Source organism: Colletotrichum truncatum, assembly GCF_014235925.2.
Source record: "Colletotrichum truncatum strain CMES1059 chromosome Unknown Contig_0010, whole genome shotgun sequence".
NCBI lineage: Eukaryota > Fungi > Ascomycota > Sordariomycetes > Glomerellales > Glomerellaceae > Colletotrichum > Colletotrichum truncatum.
Window position 1 is genome coordinate 1,722,781 of NW_027222407.1, and position 22,350 is coordinate 1,745,130.

General features: G+C 52.0%; 5 protein-coding genes across 5 annotated transcripts; 2 read left to right on the plus strand and 3 right to left on the minus strand.

Moving 5' to 3' along the window:
• Positions 1–1,860: 1,860 nt before the first annotated feature.
• CTRU02_213913 (uncharacterized protein) lies at positions 1,861–3,543 on the plus strand (the record flags this gene model as incomplete). The annotated part of the gene is made up of 1 exon (XM_036724469.1): positions 1,861–3,543. The coding sequence occupies one exon, from the start codon at positions 1,861–1,863 to the stop codon at positions 3,541–3,543; it is 1,683 nt and encodes a 560-aa protein (XP_036583588.1).
• Positions 3,544–11,093: 7,550 nt separating this feature from the next.
• Positions 11,094–12,197, minus strand: CTRU02_213914 (cop9 signalosome complex subunit 5; the record flags this gene model as incomplete). The annotated part of the gene is made up of 2 exons (XM_036724470.1): positions 11,094–12,106; positions 12,173–12,197. 2 exons carry the CDS (start codon positions 12,195–12,197, stop codon positions 11,094–11,096), a joined length of 1,038 nt encoding a protein of 345 aa, XP_036583589.1.
• Positions 12,198–13,665: 1,468 nt separating this feature from the next.
• Positions 13,666–14,692, minus strand: CTRU02_213916 (uncharacterized protein; the record flags this gene model as incomplete). The annotated part of the gene is made up of 3 exons (XM_036724472.1): positions 13,666–14,397; positions 14,453–14,521; positions 14,585–14,692. The coding sequence occupies 3 exons, from the start codon at positions 14,690–14,692 to the stop codon at positions 13,666–13,668; spliced, it is 909 nt and encodes a 302-aa protein (XP_036583590.1).
• A 1,810-nt stretch (positions 14,693–16,502) lies between these two features.
• CTRU02_213915 (uncharacterized protein) lies at positions 16,503–17,533 on the plus strand (the record flags this gene model as incomplete). The annotated part of the gene is made up of 4 exons (XM_036724471.1): positions 16,503–16,815; positions 16,865–16,990; positions 17,050–17,283; positions 17,340–17,533. The coding sequence occupies 4 exons, from the start codon at positions 16,503–16,505 to the stop codon at positions 17,531–17,533; spliced, it is 867 nt and encodes a 288-aa protein (XP_036583591.1).
• Positions 17,534–19,035: 1,502 nt separating this feature from the next.
• On the minus strand, positions 19,036–20,406 carry CTRU02_213917 (tartrate transporter 2; the record flags this gene model as incomplete). The annotated part of the gene is made up of 2 exons (XM_036724473.2): positions 19,036–20,205; positions 20,269–20,406. The coding sequence occupies 2 exons, from the start codon at positions 20,404–20,406 to the stop codon at positions 19,036–19,038; spliced, it is 1,308 nt and encodes a 435-aa protein (XP_036583592.2).
• Between the last annotated feature and the right edge of the window lie 1,944 nt (positions 20,407–22,350).

A 22,350-nucleotide genomic window follows, 5' to 3' on the forward strand; every position in this document is an offset into this window, starting at 1 on the left:
GGCCTGTGCGCCCATCCATCGCTCTTGGTCTTGTTTGCTTTTGGGGTCGAGGATAACGCCCCCAAATCAGGCAGGAAGCAAGCGTATGAGGGAGGCAGGCAGACAGGCAAACAGGAGACCAGCCCGTAAGTACGGATATCAGCAGGCAGGAGCAAAGAGGAAGAAGTGGCAGCCAGTGGCAGACGTAGCTGCCCAGACCAGAAGTATCCATAGCACATGTGTGTTGCAAGCCAGGCAGGACCAGCTGAGGAAGGCAGCGCACCAGCAGCAGCACCCTCTTTCCTGCCCGTCCTCGTGTCTAATCATCATGGCACCTTCCCAACCGTTCTTTTTCCCCGAAGCCGCTGCTTATCAGCATATCTCCATCTTGGTTCCCGGCCCTACATACTAAGTGCGCAGTAGCGGCCCAGTGAGAAGGTGAGAGGTGTCATGCTGTGTTAATCAGTCGAGTCTCTGGGGTAGCTTCCGTAGTCAGTTATCTATCTCTGTCCCCAGCCATACACATCTTACCTACACCTATCGACCTGCCTAGGTCTTGGAAGCTGAGAGAAACTGTCCTAAAACTAAGAGAGCCCCCATCTTGTCTATTATTCTTGATCAGTGGTGGTGTCTCTTTTCTTCTTACATCCTTCGCTTCGCTCTCTTCACTCTCACTCTCGCCTTTGTCGCCGTCCTCGCCGCCTCTCCTGGCCACGTTCGACTTCACTCATCTGACCTGGCACTGCCTCCCCGATAAAATATAATCAAACCCCCAACAACAACAACAACAACACAAGGCCTCCCAACCGAGTCTCGATTATTCACATCTGATATCAGTATCCATCATCGTCATCGCGAGTCTCGAATCTACCCTCGTGACGGTTAACACCCTTCGATATCCAAGGACTAGAAGACGTCAAACTCCAGGTCCCAGCCAGGTCTTCCCTGTGATACGTCTCGCATTCCGCTTATCAACAGCCACCATCTTCTCTTAACCTCTGACGACGACCCCGACTCGTGCACTCCAAGACTCTCCACAACTTTACGCAAACCGCATCCGCACCGACATTACCTCCTAGTACACACGAACCCACTCTCGTCCAGCATTTCATCAAACTGCCCTCTGCAAGGGGAGCGCAACCTATCGGCTTTCCTTGCTTCTCGATTGTTGGAATGAAGGGTGCAGCTCCAGCCTGCCATCACAATCAAGCCTTCAACCCCATCCCCCACTGCGTCACTTCCCGTCAATCACCATCGTCAAAGGACCCGTCCCCATTCCCTGTTTGAGCATATCCTTGAAAAACCTCGCCTCTGATTTGCTGCTGAACCATTGTCTTTACGTTACCAAAACATTGGCGACCCCTGGCCCCGGCACACGACACTGTGCAGCTTCCAGTCCCAGAAAGGCAGAAGGGCAGAAGGGCAGAAGGGCAGAACGGGTCACAGAAGACAGACGAGCACGTCCTTCGACACGCCCACACACGCCCCCCCAAAACCAAATTTCAAGTGCCTGCCCAAGGGCGAAACTGATCGAACTGGTCCCCTATTGTGCGTGCGCTCGGCAGCAGTCCGCCACGCTATCCACTGGTCAACCTAACCCACCTCAGTATCGTCCCCCTAGTTTGCGCCGCCGCCGCCGCCGCCGCCGCCAGTTCCAGCACTTCCAGTCCTGGCTCCAGTGCCCTGCCCTGCCCTGCGGCCCAGAGGTACCTAACATACCCTCTTCCCTGACCGCGTGAACCCTACACACCCCTGGGGAGTGTGTGTCCTCCTGGTCTGGTCCCCTTCCACCCCCTTCCCTGTCAACCTGTCTTTGCCTGTCGGGTCCGGCTTGCCCCGCCGAGCCACTGGCGCACCAGGCTCAGGGAATGTCCAGACGCCATGATGTCCCCAAGGAGTTTCCTTTACTACAATAGGCAGCCCTCGGCCTCAAACAAGACTACCTCTTCCCTCTCTCCATTTTCCACGCGTAAACCGACCAGCGACAGCTTCGCCGCCAACACGAGTTCGACCTCCAAGACTACTTCTCCCATCGACACCCCCAGAACGGCTCTGCCTTCTGCCCTGCTGGATCGGAAAAAGGATGCCCAGAACGTTTCCGTCACCGTCACGCCTATCCCTACTCCTCCCACTGCCACCACAGCTACCATGGCCAAAAAGAAGGATGCTCGCCGCGAAACGTCTAAGCTGGCGCCGTCTAGCCCTCCAAGGACCACCACGAGCGTAACCGTCAGACCGACGACACCTACCGGCCCGGTTCAGATCCCTTCGAAATCCAAATCCAGCTTGTTTTATAGTTCCCAACGCCACGCCCAGAGGAAACCCTCCCGTCCCCGAGATGTGCACTCGCCAGATACCGTTCCTCCCGCCATGCTGGCCCTGCTGGCTGTTACTGATATCCCTAGACCGCGACGCAGCTCGAAGCAGAAGCTTGCTAGGGATCAGCCAATGACTCTGGAAGCCGTCATCGAGAGGCAACAGGTTTGCGAGAAGGAACTCAGCCTCACTTTTGGCAAAACCCCGATGGACTTGCTCCTCTCGCCACCTGATGACCTCGAAGACGACATGTCCATTAGTGACAGCGGAGTAGGCTCCGTTCTGTCCACCAGAACGGTCTCTGTTGAGTCGATGCCTTCTCTTGGCGACTCATTCTCTACTGAAAACACATTATCTTCACTTGAGTCTCCTTGCGGATCGAGTCCCCGAAGGAGGCGATCGCGACAGCCTCGGAGATCTTTGGAGCCAGTATCTTCCCCTCCCGGCCAGCCTGAGGATCACCCCTTGTCTCGCGACCATGTTGGTGTGGATGAGCTTGATTTCAGAGTTTTTGACGAGTCTCAAGACGAAGAAGATGACACCAAGTCGGAGTTCTCATTTTCTGACTACACCTTCCCCTTGCGTCCCCTCAAGTCGGCTTTCAAGTCCAACTTGACCGCATCACTTCGCGCTCTGCGCTCTGCTGCAAGGTCCATCTCGAACATCAACTTCTCTTCCATTCCCCCAGACGATTTTCTCACCAGGTCCATTCTCACCATCGACCCCAAAGTGCCTTACACGGATGAGCGTCGACCTCCTGTATTGGAGGAGGAGCCTTCCGCCGCCCTCCGCCGGTACCTGAACCCTACGACCAATGCTCGCATTGAGCCCCACCCAGCGACGGCTGCCGCTGCGCCTGGCGGCACGCGAGGCTTTACTGCCTCAATCCAGATGCAGACCTACAAGGTTCAGCGAAGCCGCAGTGCACCACCCCCATCGTCCCGGGGTCCCTCTCCGACGACATCGGCGGGCACGACTCAGTCAACGCCTTATCAGCCCCCATCTCAATCTCCGAACCAGACTGCCTTTACCTACCCACCTGGCGGCATGCGACAGCGGGAGATGCGAGAGAACTCAGACTTCATTCGCATTGCCGTCATGGAGATGGCGATGCGAAAACGCGGAAAGCTTGACGACCAACGGCCAGGCCGTGCCCGCTGGGCTTTACCGCCACGGAAGCCGAACGTACGGGCCTACGAAGTTGGCCCCGACGGTGTGCCAGCTCGATGGATCCCCGTGTCACAGTGAAGGCGCACGTCCACGCACGAGATGTTGGCATCACGCATACCCGGCGATAAAATCGCACCAAGGATGCAGGAACCCCCACGACCGGACACCGCCCGACGATGCGTGGTTGAATCAAGTTGAGTCACTCGGCACCGATTCCGCAGCATTTCGGTTACTCGACGAACAGAGCACGTCAGAGGTCGGACGGGGGTCCGAATTATTTCACCCGCGGCAAGCTTGCTTATTGCCGGTATTTTTACCCTCTGGCGTGGGACACCGCCCTTGGTGTTGTCCGCGGAGAAGGCGAAAAAAAAAACAAGAAGGTCGGGGTTCCTCGCATGTTGTGTGCGCTGCCCTGATTGCACCGTACCTTTCTGGTGGAATTGTCACTCATCAGTGCCCCCCTCCAAGACGCTAAATTACGGGGAAGCATCAGACCCGCAATCATCGGGCAGGGAGCCGACGTAAGTGCCTGCCTTATCCGATATCGCGGAATTGTCAGCATCATCGCGCGTCTGGCTCCCTGCTCAAACGCTCCATTTTCTGCCCAAATAGTCGACTAAACCGCCTGGGGCACCGAAGACGGCATCCATTTTTTTTCAGCGCTTCTAGAAGGTCTCGATCTGCGGGTCTTCTCACGCAGTTTTACCTTACCGTTTGGTAATAGTGAGGGACCTTTTGCAATCTGCCTACCGCCTGCCGCCTACGGCCAGGAACTTTTTCATTTGAGCCTTCGATAGCGGGACAATCACAACGAAATGAGCTGCTCACTAGCGGGCCATGACCACCTGCTACATTTGTCGATTTTTCTAGAAGCGAACACTGGTCTGAGGCGAACCGCAAACATGGTTTTCTCGGCCAGTCAGTCGGTTGGGTGTTCACACACTTGAAGTTTTTTTGAAACAGGAGGCGGAGCAATCCACGAATTTGGGAGACGCAAGATGCGTTGTCAACAAAAAAAAAAAAAACAAAGTAACAAGTATTTACGACGAGACCGATGGACACACGTCCGACAAACCACATACGACACCACACCCACACCCACACATACACATGTTCTTTTTCTTCCTCTCAGCCGGTTTCAAGCGCATGGCCTGATTGCAGCAACTCCCAACGAGGATTCCTCGATGTGGGATGCCCATGGCCAAGACTGCGCCGTGGGGTCGCATTTCACTTTGCGACGGATCCAATGTTGCGGGTATCACTGCCACCGAAGGAACCGGACCACTCAGAGCACTTTTGATTCACATTTGATTCGACAGCATATGCATAGCGACGGAATTGGGATTACAAGCATTTGAGAGCGCGAGCATATGGGTGTTTATTCTTTTTTTTTTTTCCCTTCCCGTCTCCCCGGCTCCGCTGGACACGAACACGTTGCCGCTCGCCGCCGTATATTTCATGTGGTATACGGTGGAAAACAATCCACAAGGCACGAATTCGGGAGTTTGCGGGGATTTCCATCAAACCAACCCCCCTTGGGAGTATCATCCCACGCGAACAGTCCACTTCTTGGCGAATTTTGACTCTGACCTTGCATGTGAATGCATGTCGGGTCACTGGCGCCCAAGTCCTGCGACGTGACTCAGGGAAGGACCACGCACAGCAAGGAGTAAGGACGCAAGGAAATGTTGCTCTTTTTTTTTTTTCAAACATGCACAGATGCAAGTACTTACATGGAAGACGACAGTGCTTCCAATTTGTTTCTTTTTTTGTAAATTTTTATTTTTTCTTTCTGGTGTTATTACGGCGCAGTGGCATCAGCGATGAATAGGAGCATATGGATCAGGCAATGCGGCATCAGAATCCGCAGAAGGAGTAACGAGCGTGCTACAGGCGCACATTATTGATTTAGCAGTTGCAAACCAATCTCAAATCATATATTGAACATTTATTTGTTTATTCTTCTTTATTGACTTTGGTAATGTGTTGAGAGAGTGACTTATCCTTGCATGGCAAGGTCCAGGAACACGTTGCTCGGACTGGGCCGGAAGCATGCAGGGCGGCCTAACACAACCTCCAATCTGCAGCGACACCGCTACAGAGTGTTGAGTTGAGCAGCAATTGGGATAACGGGGGGGTGTTGGACTGGCGGTCACGCGTTTGCGGGGCCAGTCTCCGGAGCAATCTCACCGCCATCCAAATACGGCGAAGCCGACATTGACGTGGTTCAAGGCCTCTCATTCGCTAGTTCGGCGCCGAGACGCTGACGGACGTATCGGGCCTTGGTGGTGGTGGTGGTGGTGGTATTAGTGGTGATGGGACAAGCATTTGTTTTCTCGGTGTAATTTTTTGGTAGTGGGCGTGGAGTCATCCCGCACAGTATCAAAGATTGATTTCATCATGACAAGGTCAATTCCGAGACGAGCGAACACCGAGCAAGCGAGCGACGGGTCTAGACGGTCCTAGGCGAAGCAACGATTCCCACACACTCTCTCTCTCTCTCTATTTCTCCGTTCTCATGTGTGGCTCGGAGGACCGCCCGCCCGCCACGCCTCGGCAGTTGGAAGCACTGACTTTGCCCAATTCCGCTGGTACATTGTCCACTTTTAAGCCCTTCGCTTGCGCGGTTTGCGGGATAGGGCTCCAGAATTTTCCTTTTTTTTTTTTTTCTGCTCTTTGCGTTGGACAGCCAGTTATTCACTTCATGTACAATCCTGTGCTAATGGTGTCTTTTGCTCAGAAGGGCTAAGTCTCGCCACCTCCTTGCAGATGATGCTACCAAATCGCCGGGATCCGCTTTCGGGACGTCGCGAGCTACGCGATCTTGCGCCCGTTTGCACATGGCGGTGGCGAACGGGTGCTAGCCTTCTATCAGTTATTTCCCTGCCCGTGCCTGGGAGAGTATAGTTTTGATGGTGTAAAATTTTCAGGGTTTTATGGGACTTTTATTTCGTCTTTATTTAATTTTTTTGTCGTTGCGTTGACACATGGAAAAATTGTTAGGGGGAGGGGGATGGGGGGGGGGGGGGGTGGTGGGAGTGTTTCTTTACCGAATATGTGTCCCCATGTTTTCTTTTTGGGTGAGGTGATTAAGGGTCCTTTTTTGCTCCGTCGAGCAACGATCCTTGCTTCCTTGTTGATCATTGGACGAGGATAGAGAAGAAAAAAAGGGGGAGCTAATGTGTATCCGTACACCGTGTAGTGAGGGAACCCTAGGGGCTAATCCTTGAGTCTGACCTTTTGGGGGAGGAAGGCCACAGAAGGTCCTTGCAGGGTCTTGCAGGGCTTCGCAGGGCTTCGCAGGGGCTTTTGCACGGGGGCGTGGGTTTATGGGATTTCTTTTTGAATGTGGTTTTTTGCGAGTTAAACGCATTCTAGAAGGTGGTGGTTGGGATGGGGAATTTTTAAGAACATCGGTTTTTTTGGGAAGGGGGAGGGTGTTTTGTCGCTTTCGTCCCTGCGGAAGATTGTTCTTGTTTTAGAAGGAGGGAAGATTGTTCGATAAGGTAAACTCTCTTTTTTTAGTCCCTTTGGGGAAGGAGACAAGACATGATGTTAGGTACTACTAGTAAGACTCCCTCGAAGACCGAAGCGAAGCCCGTGTCCTACGGGACGGACCGTGATACTTTTTTATCCTTTTTATTCGTTCTTTTTATGAAAAAAAGTAATCCGAGCATTGGCATTCGACGTCGTGCAGGTAGCACGTGAGTTGCATTGTGTTTGGGGTCCTGCGGGCGTAGAGCGTTTTCCTTTTGCTGCTTTTAGTAGGTGATAGGAAGCTACTGATGCATAGGGGTCTTTTTTTTTTTCCTTGGCGAGATAACCGAAAGTTTGGAGAGTGGTTCTCTATGTGAAAGGCGGTGGGAAAAGAGAGTTTCGGGGAGCATTTGGGACTCCGTTGCTAGTCAGGTTCCATGTCACTCTCCGGCTGCGGGGAGGGGGGTGGGGACTGCTGTAGCTCTTTTTGTGGGATATCGGGGTCGATAGGGGACGGAGGTATGTCATGATGTGTGGGAGGTCGAGGTAAAGTGTTCTGGGACGCCGCCGTGTAATGATGACGGGATGAGGGAAAGAGAGGGTTAGGTGAGTTGTGCCGCCTGCGATGGCGGGATTGCGTGAGGTTGCGAGGGGATGGTGTTTGATGGCGACATTTTGGGGTGTATTGGTTTTTCGAGTTGTGTTATATAGCGCGTAGCTGCATTCTGGTTGACAGTTCCTTTCGTGTTCGTTCTTTTTAGACTTATCCTTGAATTCGACCATGATCAGTTTTGGTTTCGGAGATGATCGAGAGATGATCGAGACGAGGCTAGGATACGGTCCAGAGAAGCAGTTTGGCAATCATCCACGGCATGTTTTGCTCTCCGGGGAACCACGTATTCGATCGAAGTCGACTGTTTGATGAATAGACGGGGTACTCGAGAGAAGTTGGCCAACGAGATTGTTGTGAATCGAGCAAGGTTAAGGGAGGGGGTTGTTACGCAAGAGGTGGATTCGACTTCCTCAAGGACGTCAACATGGGCTGAGAGGCGATTTCACTGTTAATCTATGAAGAAATTCTTGAGTGTCCCTGGAGGGATTTAGTCGACCGTGGCTGAGGTACTCCTTCCAACAAGTCTGAGCGTGTGGTTGGATAACTGGCGGGAGGCATCGGCCAATGTCCATATATCGAACGAGCTACGTCGCTACATCTTTCCTTGAGGTCCATCGATACGCATGAATCCATCCTTGGCCGGACGTCGAGGGGGGCGCCGCACCGCTCCGAGTGGGACTAGGATGGAGTCGACGGCGGATAAAGGGTTGAGTTGCTCAGTCTCGTCATGGCTCTTTCAACCGGTGGCAGCGAGTGGTCGTCTGCATTTCTAGATGGAACATTACCTGGGTAAAGTATGCTGTTATGCCGGAAACTGAAAAGGGATACTAGACACAAGGAGCCCACGAATTTTGTGCATCGTGACGGCTGTATGCATTCTCTCGAGTTTAGTTGATGATGAGTGAAGCTGGAAGGTAAGTTGGGAATGGGGGCACGAACTAGATTCAGTAATCTCTTCTCTTGACACACACAGTCGAAAGATCAGCTCTATGCAGAGTCAAAAAGTCTGTTGGCGATAGTAGTCTGACAGGCTCCTCCATGTGGCAGACATCTCTTAGCCTTGATGTTAGGCATGCTGTCGAATACGTGGTCAGCAGTAGTAATGCCTACCAGAAACTTGCTAATGAAGGCCCGGGGGTTTACTGAAATTGTGTACTCAAGGATTTATACAATCCGGCAAACATTACCGTTGTCATGTGCTCGTGCTAAGAAAGCAGGTTATGATGATGGCAGAAAAGGCACAAGATACCGTCATAAAGTGACGATGAGCAGATTTATTGAAGTTCTGTTGTGAGTTTATACCACTTCAAATTTACCATCGCAAATGTCTTTGGTTGGAACATCAATTATTTTATGTTTTGGATTTGATGCCCATTCCTGTTTCCCCTGAACCTGATTCTCTCAGCTATTATGCCCCGCACGGTACATATGGTTTCTGTAGTCCGTAATCATGGCGAGAATGTCATGACATGAACGATATTTCTTGTACAGCCCAGGGTATCCCATTGATTTTCTCTTTCTCCGTCGTGAGGCATACATCTGCCAACACAGGAGCTTCATATGATGGAGCATTGTGATGAAAGCTCTTTGACAATGGATCCCGAGTTACGGGGACCACTCCTATAAGCAACAAACCTCTTAAATATCTCACAATCGCTACCTGAAATGTCCAGCTTCACATTTCGCAATATTACCCAAGCCACTGTGGTGAACTAAGACTACGATGGTGGCTGGAACTGGGAAAGTCAGGTTGGCAGTGTGGCCCGCTTCTATCTTTCCACCACGCTGATAACTGGAAGTGTTCCAAGCCAGTTTCACGAGAGTAGGATAGAAGCTCTATTACAATGGATCATTGTATGATGCTAGTAAAGGTAATGGGTCCAAGTGGTTAGCCGGACTAACGTTTGCAAGGCATGAAATCTTGTAATTGTCCTCAAGAAAGTATCCGTCGCCTCAGCCTTTTTACTCTAAGCCGGCCTTCTCAACCCGGTTTAGAGCGGATATACGTCTTTATGTAAATCTTGATACCTTCTTGTGCGTTGATTATAGGTACTCGAACGTATGTTCGCCGAGACACGGCGAAGAATAAGCCAAGAGGCAGATAGGGCAGGCTCAACTATTTACAGGTCGTATGCGTTATGTCTATTGTGATGAGAAGCTTTCGATCCCTTGCTACCGTTGTAATTGGTTTTGACCACTGAAGTCGCCGAGCCAAGAATCGCCAGGTAGCCATTAGAGATTGTGAGTGGGACAGAGAAGATGTATGCAAATTTCAAATATACATTAGCCTTCTCAAGCTCGGAAGAGAATGTGTTTTAGCCATATCCCCTGTCTACCTCAAAAACTCCCAGCCTTGGAAATGCACTTGTGGTACAGTCATTAATGCTAGTAACCAGAAGAGCACTATGTGGCTGAGGTGTCAAAAACAAAGGCCAGTCTGTACCATTGTAAAAAGTAAACGAATAGATCAACTGGCGGAAAGATTAATGTGCTCACAATTAGGGCTCATGGTAAAAGATTCTTACCAACCAAAACCATGCAACCATGTAACTACTTCCGAAATCATTATGACAATCCGACTTTCCTCCGAAGAGGCACGCAGGATTCCTGTTCTGGGTAACCCTTCAACCCTACTCACAGGTTTCCCCCAAGTGATGTTGCACCTTCTAAGTTCCAGGTTGCCGCCAATATACAGGGTTTATTAAATTTGCCTACCGGACAGACTATCATTTTTCAAACTTTCTGCGCCCCAAGCCCGCTTGCTTAGATATATAACTGTTCGGAAACCCGCGGTGTTGGGCTTATCAGATAGAGATAGCAAGATATGAGCTTGGTCCAGTGTCCTTGCTGACATAGAAAGCTATTGTAGCACTTATACCCAGCCTTTGTAGACCCGGTGTGTACCATGGCAAGAGATGTCTCGATGTCATGACAAGCAAGTGCTTGACGTATAACAACAAATTGACAGTCTAATGCCATTGTGATGTGTTAAGATGTTTTCATCAAGACAAATGTGGCTGATGGATTTCTCTACTTTCAAACTATGTGAAATCTTAATGGGCAAGCCAGCCTCTGTTGGGCTATTTTCCCCCACAGGTCAGGAGTAGAATGAAAGGCTATCCATCTCAAGGTAGACGTTTTGACGAACCAGGTACAGTCTGTGGTTCAAGAAGTGGCTACTGTCGGTCATAACAGGCTGTGTATTTACTGAAACGTTCCAAGACATCATCTGCTACTCTATGGCAGCCACTGGTTGATACTTGCAAGGCTTTTTGCCAGCCCTTGGCAGCCCCGTCGTTCGACAACCCGTCCCAGGGCGAGGATGTTGGGTTCAATCACTCAGCCTACCAATCTAGGCTCACCGATAATAACCTAGACGCATACTAACAAATGCAATCACTCGAGAGAACATGGTTGCTCAAAATCATTGTCATCATTTTGGGGCCAACCCCTTGTTATCCTCTAAACGCCATCTATCATGCTCACGAGGCCTTTAAACCTCGGATGACGTCGGGAAATTATCAATACCTCATCCAGCTTACGAAGCGTTCGCGCTCACGTCATTGAAGATCTTCTTCTTGACCTCCATCGCCACTAATCCTGTCCTCTCCTGCGTAGCTACCGTATTGCTATCCTTCATAAGCTTCTCCACCAAGTTGTCTACCTTCTTGCCGCTTGTCGCCATCGAGTTCATCGCCGATGCAGTCCGTCCTTGCCGTGCGACCTGAGTCGTTGCCTCCTTGATCTTGGACGCAAGGTCTAATATCTGCTTGTTTCCGTAGTCGCGGTTGGTGAAGAGCGGGCTCTGGCTCAGGGTCTGCACCCAGTACTTGTGCCACAGCAGCTCCAACAGATGCGAGTCGAGAGTGCTCTTGAAGTGTGACACTTCAAGACTGTAATACTTGCTGGCGTGTGCGCCAAACTCTGCCGCTTTAGCCAGGGGAACCTCTTGCCAGCCATCGCTTGTCACGCCGCCGCCGCCACCGCTGCTACTCTCCTTCTCCTTGATGTAGTTTTCGGGGTATGTTCGAAATGCGCCAATCTCCACTTTGCCGGCATTGATGGTGCGGTCGGGATCAATGACGACTGCAAGAAAGGGTTCCTGGAACTGCTGCTGCAGAGCCTGAGTACCAACGTCGATGCCAGACAGCCAACAGCCGTAGCCCGGATGCGAGTGGTACCATCCGACAACGTTTTCCATGCGGCCTTGTTCGCGACACAGACTGAGATATTCCACCATGTACTCTTCAGCGTCACCTTGGGCATTGACACGTGTTTCGGTTCCTTCCACAGGCAATCGGAAGGCATCGGTGACGATGAATGTATCGCCGTTGACGTATCCTTGCATGAGACCCATCACCTCCAGGTTGCCGCCGGATCGGGCGTGCATGACCATTTTGATGAGTGCAACGGCACTTATGCGAACATTCTTGAAGTGATTCGGGTTCTGCGCCCAGGGGCGAGCGCTCATCGCTTCTTTCTGGGCGTCGGTATCGAGATTGTAGAGGGCATCGCGTTTGGGGTCGACCAACTTGACGTTATTGTCGAGCTCTGCGGAAAGCGGTCAGCTCAAGACATCACATGTACAAACAAAGGGGTTAAACTTGGTAAACATACCCCATGACTTAAGAGCTACCTCCATCTTGACTGCTCAAACTGCGTGAGCAGGATCTGTTTGACGAAGATGGCGATGGTGACGGAAGGTTGAAGGTTGGAGACGTTGGCGCAGCAGTTACCCCACCATCCAGGCGCTTGCCTCATGCCAATCCTTATCGATAAGATAAAGCTATTAGGCTCCAGTAAACAGCTTATATAAGCAGTACTCCATATCAACTGGTCCACCCACAGCGAACTTGTAGAAGAATTGGGTCTCTTGCCTTCACGACGAAATAGACAATCAAGCATCATTGCCAACGGCCACCATACAGGAGTCTCGCAGCAATCATAATCAGGCAGCCAATTGAATGGGCAAAGTCAATTCCAAAAATTTTCGTCTGGGCTTTTTTTTTTTTTCCCTTTTTTTTTGTTCTTCCAAAATTTGGTCAGTTGCCCCAAATGAACAGTCCTTCCGAGCAACTGGTTGGACCTTGCACTGAAGCGAAGCGAGTGGCAATATGAAGTAACTCCTCGCATTTGCAAACAACTGCGCAAAGCTAAGTGTTGTGGAACACCTTCTTGGGGGTACAGATGACCTTTATTATGGTCGGACTCCCCATCTCGCTAGCCCGAGAGGGTGGTTCTGTCGCGAGGTTATGTGAAACCACCGAAGTTGATGGTAGTCCTCAGTATTCTACCCTTCTTTTCAGCGGGTCCAAGTCGACTGGACTGACCGATCTGAATTGCGGGGGAAATGGTCGAAAGAGATCTTTTGGGGGTCCGAACCAATGTTCTTAGATGCTTGGTTCCAAGGCTGTGGGAAGTGAACCCTGGCAGATCATGTCGACAAGCAACTCTTGGCGAAAACGGTTCCTGGTTTAATTCTGAGGGCTTCAACAACGACAAACGTCTTGACATTCTCGGATATCTAACGTGCCGGATCAGCTGGCGCGTAACTCCATGTGGAACTCCGTCGGACGGTCTTGCAAGGCAATACGGACATTAGCTACCCTCGCTCTTTATCGCCGGCCGGGCCTTCAAACACGAGAGCGAGGTTGCCCCCGTAACATCGCACAGCCCATCCAACCTTGCTGCAAGATGCTTTGACGTCATCCCATAGCGAATGTAAGTCGAAACACTAAAATCATCGCAACCCGCCATCGTTCATGCAACCAGCAACGCACGCGGCAAAGGCTGTTTTAGCAGCACCGGCCTTGCGATTGGACAGTTTCACAAGTCTACGCACATACACACCATGTCTGGGACATCGAAAGCACATTAGGTACCGTCATTATTACTGTAAAAATATATGGAAAACGAAGAGCTGATCTAGTCTGTAAACGTGGCATGGACCAAGCCTTCCCAAGCCCGAACCCGCTACCTGAGCCCGAGGTGGTAATTTCTTCTCCTAGGCAACTCGGACTTTACATACAAGTGACGGGAGGTTGTCTGAACTCAAGGGTGCCCTGTCAGAGCAATCGTAGCTGGCCCCTTTGCCTGCCATCTGGCACCCTTTAGGCGACGAAAGCGACGGCCTCACCGGCCGCGAACTCGTCGCGGCGGTTGTTCTTGGCCTTCTTGGTCTTCTTGCCGCGATGGTGGGGCTCACGAGCCTCAATGGCGTGGTCAGCTCCATCCTCAGCAGCGAACTCGTCGCGGCGGTTGTTCTTAGCCTTCTTGGTCTTCTTGCCGCGGTGATGGGGCTCACGAGCCTCGATCTCACGAGCCTCAACAGCATGGTCGGCAGCGTCCTCAGCAGCGAACTCATCACGACGGTTGTTCTTGGCCTTCTTGGTCTTCTTGCCACGGTGGTGAGGCTCGCGAGCCTCAATGGCGTGGTCGGCTCCATCCTCAGCAGCGAACTCATCACGGCGGTTGTTCTTGGCCTTCTTGGTCTTCTTTCCGCGGTGGTGGGGTTCACGGGCCTCAATGTCACGGGCCTCAACAGCATGGTCGGCAGCGTCCTCAGCAGCGAACTCGTCGCGGCGGTTGTTCTTGGCCTTCTTGGTCTTCTTGCCGCGGTGATGGGGCTCACGAGCCTCAATATCACGAGCCTCTACGGCATGGTCGGCGGCATCCTCGGCGGCGAATTCATCACGGCGGTTGTTCTTGGCCTTCTTGGTCTTCTTGCCGCGGTGGTGAGGCTCACGAGCCTCGATGTCACGAGCCTCAAGAGCATCCTCCGCAACAAATTCGTCACGGCGGTTGTTCTTGGCCTTCTTGGTCTTCTTGCCACGGTGGTGAGGCTATGAAAGCACGTCAGTACGGGAAATCTTCATCATATATAGAGAAGATTCTTACCTCGCGGGCCTCAATGCTGGCAGGCTGGGGCGCAGCCACGACAGGCATGGCAAGTGCCAAGGCGGGAGCCTAAATAAACTCTTATTAGCGCAAATTCCCTACGGGATAGATTCGTGATGGCATTCAACGTACTACATAGCGTCTGGCAACCTCGCCCGTGGGGATAAGGGAGAGAGACTGAACACCCTGGACGGCAAGGATGCTCGCCAAGAGGAAGTGGCCGAAGGAAGGGTAATGCATCTTGAAAGGAATGATAGGCTGACCGGCAGCGAATGACAGCAACTGAATTAACAAAGAAAGGGAATGAAAGGTCGCGTCAAGCGATAAGGGGCCAGTTGTGGAATGAGACGTACGAATGGTCAGATGTTGGTGGGCTGATGAGCGGGTTTGAGAGATTTATATCTAGCTCAAGCCTTCTCGCTCTGTGCCTGGCAGGGTTACATGGCTCACCTTTCGGGACTTTTCGTCCCCAGTCCCATCGCGAGTACGTTGAGCAAGGGTTGGGACCCCAAGTTTAGACGATTTTCTTCTCTCAAGACTTCGAGCTACGATCGTCCTGCTCTGCTAGACTAGAAACGTCTCAGAGTTCGAGTGAAAGGGTCCACAGGGGGATGGGGGCAGGGCTACTGGCTATGACGGCTTCGAATGTTGCTCGGACTCAGCTGGCTGTGGAAAGGAGACACGATGAGGCTTGTTGGAGGCGGGGAGGGCCATGCTGGGTGCGAGCCGTTGCCAGCGGCTGCATTCTCGCTTCAACAAGCATATTACCTTAACGGCAATAGGAATGACCCTGACGGCGGCTCGCTTGCAGTTTCAGTCAACAGAGAGTGCCTGCGAGAGCCAGCGGACCACGGGGTTGGAGGCACCCTCGTAGAAATCCCAGCCAAATCTGATGCTAAGCTTGATCGACATACTGTTACGGAAGGTCTTCACGATACTAGCGCCGGTCAGGGTGTAGAGACGTATTCGATTCGAAGAGGTCGATCTCATAGGAGCCGCACAAGGGTGTGTATTGGCCGGCTCTGATACAGCTAAAACCGCAGGCGCTAAGCCAATGTCACCGAACCTGGCAAAGGTCCCGACTTGTAAGGTGGAGCTACGAAGTTGCGGCAGCAAGTTGCCGGGTTTTAAGCCGCAGAAGTGCCCCATACTGGCCCAGGCGCTGTTCATTTACAGTCGATCTTGGCTTTGCCTGACTTGTTCCTAGCTGAAGTTGAGGCAGAAGGGAGTTGGTGTGTGGCTGTTGGTGTTTGTTGGACGCTCCGCAAGCCACTCCCTGTCGCGCACCCACTCCGCGTTTCGCCAACCCCCTGTACTGAGACACCGCACCAACGCCGCAGACCCGGCCAAACACGGGTGGGGGGAAGGGCCAGGAGAGGTCGCATTCTGAGGGAACAAGCACTCAAATGGACATGCAACCTGAGTTGACCATGGCATTTGGCCGAATATTGGGGCACATGATGCCCTTCATCAATTGGATAAGCGATCCCGTATTTCCCTTACCGGCTGCAACGGTGCTGGAGCCCACGCTGTGTCGTCTATTCTTGCTTTGGATGAAAGGCCCTGTGGTTCGTCCACCGCTTCGCAACGAAGATCAAACAGCCCAAACGTTTCTGATGGCTGGATGACATATCCGCTTGGCTTGTTCTATTCAGGAGTAGCGAACGCTGTGGACAACCCCCCCTTTCGTAGGATCGGAGATTTTTGTAATCATTTTTTTTTTCCCTTCTTGGCCAAGGCAAGACAAGCTCTAGTGCCCCTTGATGGTTGATGGTTGATGGTCTGCGATCTCCCATCACTCTGGTAATACGATTTTCATGCCTAGAGCGATCGCCTTGGCGCCTCGTCTCTTCTTACCCTCAGACAGCACGCTGGCGCCCGCTTTTGATTGTTCACACCTCTGTTCCTTTTCCCTCTCTCTCATTTGTTTGGTTTTACCCTGCCTTTTTCCCACCATTACACATTCTGCCACTATCCCCATTCATTCTTTTCTAATTAGCACCTGGTGTGCAGTAGTATCATAGTACACTTATCATACCCCCTTTTAATCATGTCTTCTGAAAAGCTCTACCGATCAGTGCCTCACGAGGAGGAGGAAGTTGAAAGCCTCGCTGGAAGCCTGAGCACCGAAAATACCGAGAACAGGGAAAGCACAGAAAAAGCGACGTCGAGATGGAGGCGGATGAGAGTCGGCGATGAGAACCCGTGCAAAGAGAGAGCCCGTCGGCTGTTACGCTATTGGCCCTGGGCCGCTCACGCCGTCCTGTTGACGACGTCCGTTACCCTCTTCGCGCTGACCGTCTGTATGCGATATGGAAACCCCAAGGATGATACATTCTTCACCAAGAAGTATTCCTCATACTGTATGTTTTGTTGTACTGCGTTCCACGACCCAAGCTGACAGCCATGTAGCCCCCGCCGCCGGTGTTGTTCGGTATCACTCTGAGAGATACAACCTCACGCCCATCATGGATTGGTCACCATTCGTCGGAGCCGGGTATGAAGTCGACCGAGCATGGGACCACATCACCAACAATGGTAGGCCTCCATGAAAGGATTTCGTGAGAATTTTGTCGACTGACGCATTCGGGTTGCAGTTGGCGACCAAATGATCTCCCACGCCGAGCTTACCAAGCTGGGTCTTGACCCCAAGTCCATCAAGATCACGAACCCTATTACGGGTGAGGAGGGATACCGTGCCGGTCTCGAAGTCTTCCACCAGCTTCACTGCCTCAACCTCCTGCGCATGTCGAGTTACCCCGATTACTACTCCAGAGAAGAAGTTGGCGGAGACGTAGCTACTGACGCCGAGGACCTGAGAGGACATATCGGTATGCTAGTCCACTATTGCCATTACCACAATCAGGTCGATTAACAAAGTTTACAGATCATTGTCTCGAGGCGCTTAGGTTGAACCTCATGTGCCAGGCCGATATTGGTGTCTTCACCTTCAAGATGTACCCGGAACTCTCGGTCGAGGGTCACTGGCCGGACTTTAGCACTTTGCATACTTGCCGCAACTTCGACGACATTCGCAACTGGGCCATGATTCATTCGGTAACGTTTGAGGATGAGGAATAGAGTTACTTGCTGGTGGCCCGTGAACAAAGTATCAGGTTGCCGGTTGCCGTACGAGTTCATAGAAAAAAAGACAACACAATCTCTTTCAGATAAGCAGTGCATCCACACCCACGGTGGAGTTTGGCATTGCATGCAAACTTTAAACAAAAGTGAGAAATCAGCAGACTTCGCGTGAACCATAGAGGAGGCCAGCGCTTCGGAGCCTGCCGAACGGGAATAACTTAGCTTTTTCTTCTTCTCATATACAGACTCAAGCTTTAGATTTACTTTTCAGTCAGCAATGACAGCGACTTTAGCTACGCCGTATGCGGGTAGATTAGCGCTATGAGTAGGCGGGTATAATGTGCATTTCTCTCCGACGATTCCATATCCACCAGCGCCAGCTGGTCACATCTGGATTTCGATCCACAATCAGCCCTGATGGTCTAGCGGTATGATTCTCCCTTAGGGTTGTCTGTTGACTACTCAATTCTGGGAGAGGTCCCAGGTTCGATCCCTGGTTAGGGCCCTTCTCTTTTGCAAAATTACCATTACTTTTTCCGTCCTTTTACGGTATTCTGTAGGCCGAGTTTGTTTTGTCGTAAAGGCAAAAACAGCGTGTAGGAGCACTGTAGCGGGTAAGGCGTTTGCCGACACGGGCTCTTTATGCACGATGCAGGTACAAGACTTAATTTTGAGGCCCGGTGCCTGTGTGTCATGCTTACTCGCATCTGCTTTTCCTTGATATACTTTTCTGCCATCCTTGCATAGAACTCGCGAAGAAGAAGAAGATGATAGATCCTTGGGACGGAAAATAATACCCGAGTCCTGTCCTTGTTTCTTACGACTCGGGAGTTTCGGCGAATCGCATATTTACTCCGCGGGACACGCGTAGTACGCAAAGGCTTGATACGAACCCGAGGATTTCTGTTCACCTTTGGCATTGCCCTGTCCACTACAACAAGCACATGCCCTGCCGAGAGCCTCACGGGTTGAAGTAATCATTGAACAAAACATGACTAAACCATATAAACCTTCTTGTTTATTAGCCTTTTGAGGCATCCGCTTCCAGGGGGTATCACATCATCTTTCTCTCTAAACAATTCGTTACAACAGCAGCCACCAAGATAAACTTCTCCCGAGTCATCTCTGTACCAATGTTTCGTTTACACATCCTCCAGATCCTTCTTTGTCACGATGCCCATCTGCTTGTTCATGACCTCGTCCGGGTCACCGGCACCGGCATCCAGGACCTCTAGGTTGCCCTTGTCGTCCTTCGCGCCCGTCCTGTAACCGGAATGGCTACCAAACACATACCAGACGTAGCCGGCGAGCAGGGCAGTAGCTGCCAGGAAGCCAAAGATTGTCCAGTTGCCCATGCTGTACATGGGGGAGTCGGTGCTGGGGAAGAGGAACGGGGCAGAAATGCCGCCCGTGTTGGCGATGGCGATCATGCCGCCCGTCGCCAGGGCTGTTGCGGTGGAACCCTGAACAGTAGCAGTTCGATGCTGTTTTTCTCCCTGTTAGCTTTCTTTTATACTTCTCAAAAGTTTCAAGTTGTGTTCGTTTTTTTTTTTTTTCTTTTTGTCAAGGAAGAAACTTACAGCGACGAAGGGAAGGACAGCGGCGTTGGTGCAGGCAATGATGCAAACCGCAAAGTAGCGAACACCCCAGTGCTTCACGACAGCCAACAACAGGTATCCGGTGGCGACGAAAATGAGGGCGCCGATGACGTGGCGGGAACGTTCCTTGGTCTTGTCGCTGTGCAGACAGTTGCCGATGATGACGAACATGGCAAAGACGTTGGGCGGGACGGTGAGCAGCTGTGCGTTGTGTCCCTTGAACCCGAGCGAGGAGACGATGGTGGGAGCGAAGTAGCCGAATGCGTTGAGCGAGTTGGTCATGAGGAAGTACATGACGGCGAACAGCCAGAAGAAGGGGTCGGCGAGCGTCGACTTGGCGACCTTGCTGTCCCAGTGCTTGTCCTTCATGGAGGGCGCGTAGGGGCCGAGGCGCTTGACGGCGAAGGCGCGCTCCTCGGGAGTGAGCCAGGCGGCCGTCTGCGGGTAGTCGGGAAGCATGAACCAGACCATGACACCCACGATGACGGCGGGGATGCCCTCGAGGACGAAGAGCCACTGCCAGCCCGCGAGCCCACCCTTGCCGTTCAGGAATGAGATGGCGGTAGCGAGGAGGCCACCGAAAGCGCCGGCGACGGCGACGGAGGACGCAAAGATGGCCATGCGGGTCGCGCGTTCCTCGGGCTTGTACCAAAAGCAGAGATACATCATGATACCGGGGAAGAAACCGGCTTCGGCGAGACCGAGCATGATGCGAACGGCGAGGAGACCGCCGTAGGTCGAGACGGCGGCGGTGCAGATGGTGACGATTCCCCAGGAGACCATAATACGGGAGATCCACTTGGAAGGGGAGAAGTACTTGAGCAGGATGTTTGACGGGAACTCCATCAGCACGTAGGGGACGAAGAAGAGGGCGACGGCAACATTGTAGCGCTGGCCGGTGAGGTTGAGCTGGGTTACAATGTTGTCTTCGGGCGTGTCGTTGTTGAGCGTGCGGGCATTTCCTAGGTTGACACGGTCGAGGTAGTCTGTCAAAGGGGTGTTAGTTAATAATCCTTTCGGGGGTTGATGTATAACTGAGATGGCAGATGGCATACTCAAGAGGTAAGTTACCTGCGACGTCTTTGTTAGTAATCATGCACCTGGGGAATTGACGAGGGGTTGAGGAGTTCGTACACAAATCCATGGAAGAATACGGAGATCTTGTTTCCTGACAATTCTCTTCTCCATCTCCTTGTCGGCAAGGTCGACGGTTTCCAGGCCAGGCACGTCTAGCGACGGCGCTGGAGAGAACAGGGCTTTCCAGTCAACCATTATGGCAAATGGCGTGAGATTTCAAAAGTTGTCTGGTTCGTGGTTTGATGAGGCCTTTTTTTTTCGTGAATGTGGTCGATATTATTGGAATGAATGTCCTTTGGGTGGTTGTTCAGGGGCTAGGCTCTATCCGACAACCGTGAGACCGTGCTGATAACCCTAATAATCGGCAGATAATGATGATGCTGGGACGACTTGGAGTACATCAGACAGAAACTTCTACCCCAAGCCGACGGGAACAGAGGTTGATATAAGTTGAAAGCACCTTGCCACGGTTCCGCGTGCATGGTTCGATCCATCCCGACATCCACCCGCAGCATCTCCGTGTTAGTCTGCCACCCACCCCAGCTATCTGTTTTAGAAACTGCATTCACACAACCAAAACCAACCTCCCTTATCTCTGCAACTTTGGCGCCAGTGATAGTTATGATAGGTGGTGGCGTCAAAGGGTTCGGGGTCATCCCCAAAGAAGCGTTTGGGCGAAGTCAATTGGTAAATGCCGGCGGGGGAGATAACATGTCGACCAATCAGACATTGGCAGACTACTCTAGATAAGGCCAAGTCTAGACATGTCAGTCCCGGGGACAACCCCAGACTCGGGAGGGAAAACCATTTCCCACAGATTGTGGAAATGCCCCTAGGCTTGCATTTGACAAGTGAGATAATGTTAGTATCTTGCCTGCGTCCGGTCATCGGCCTAGCTGACTCAATCTCTATACGAACGAATACAGGAATTACGCAGGCGACACGAGGCCAGCACATGTCAAATCTTGCACCTCTCAAGCGCCGTCAAAACTCTAGCACGTTGCCGCACTTCCGAGGCGGTCAAGGCCAGGTAGTAGTTCCCGTCAGGCATTGACTTGCTCCGTATAGGCTAAGTCATATATTGAACCGTTATTCAAGTTGTCTCCCAGCCTGTCGTTGGCCAAGTCTGCAGATGCAAAGACAAGACGATATTATTCACAGTCTCCTGTGGATCTCCGAGGGGGAGGGCCCCGCCGGTGCATAGCGCTCCGAGCGGAGTGCTGCATCTAATCTAAGTTGGGAACTACCTCCTTATCTCCGGATCCATTGAGAAGCTGAGGATTATACCTTGTCCATGCCTTCAATCGCATAGAGATTATTATGCTCCTCAATACCTTCATTAGAAGAGCCCAAGACTCCCACAAACCTGTTCGTCTCATCCCGCGCATGTCGGGTCCTGACTCGCGCACGGAATCAACGGCTTGCTCTGGTTGTAATACAGCTGATAACGGCAGCGTGGGAGGCGTTCCAAAGCTCACAATCGGCGGCAATTGCAAGCGACTTGAATGAGTCGCCCGCATCCCATTCCACCGGCGCAGCATTTTGGCTATTACACAAAACGATTGATCAAGATGGGCCCATCTGCGCATTAACCCCCCATCCCTCGCTTGCTGGGCTCCAATCTTTGAAGAAGGGCTCTCGCCTCGCATATTGCAATTGAGAATCTCGGTTCGTGAGTACTCATGGCTGTATATGCCTATCAGAGCCCAATACGCGGTGTCAAAGAGCGGTTAGCAATAACGATTTGAGTTCTCTTGTAGTAAACGAAAACACCAAAGACTCTGATTTCGCCTCTGCCGAGGGCTGGGCAGCCTACTACTCATCCTGGCCGCGCGGGATTCAGCGGAGCGTCTCCGCAAAATGGCATGCTGCAAGATTTGGAACTCCGAAGACGATGACGGTAGCATTTTACCTGCATCTTTCGCAGTTGCATGGCGCGAAGACGAGACCGATATCAATGGATGATAGGTGCGAATCCACGTGCGCATCCATGCCGCGCGCCGGCGGCCTACTTCTAAGTGGCTGCAGCCCTGGACCCACCGCCCGACGGGCCAACAATGGCCTGCCCGAGCCGATCGGCAATGCGCAGTATGCGGGAGGCAAGAAAGCCTAGTCTAGTCAACAACACAGGTTACCCAT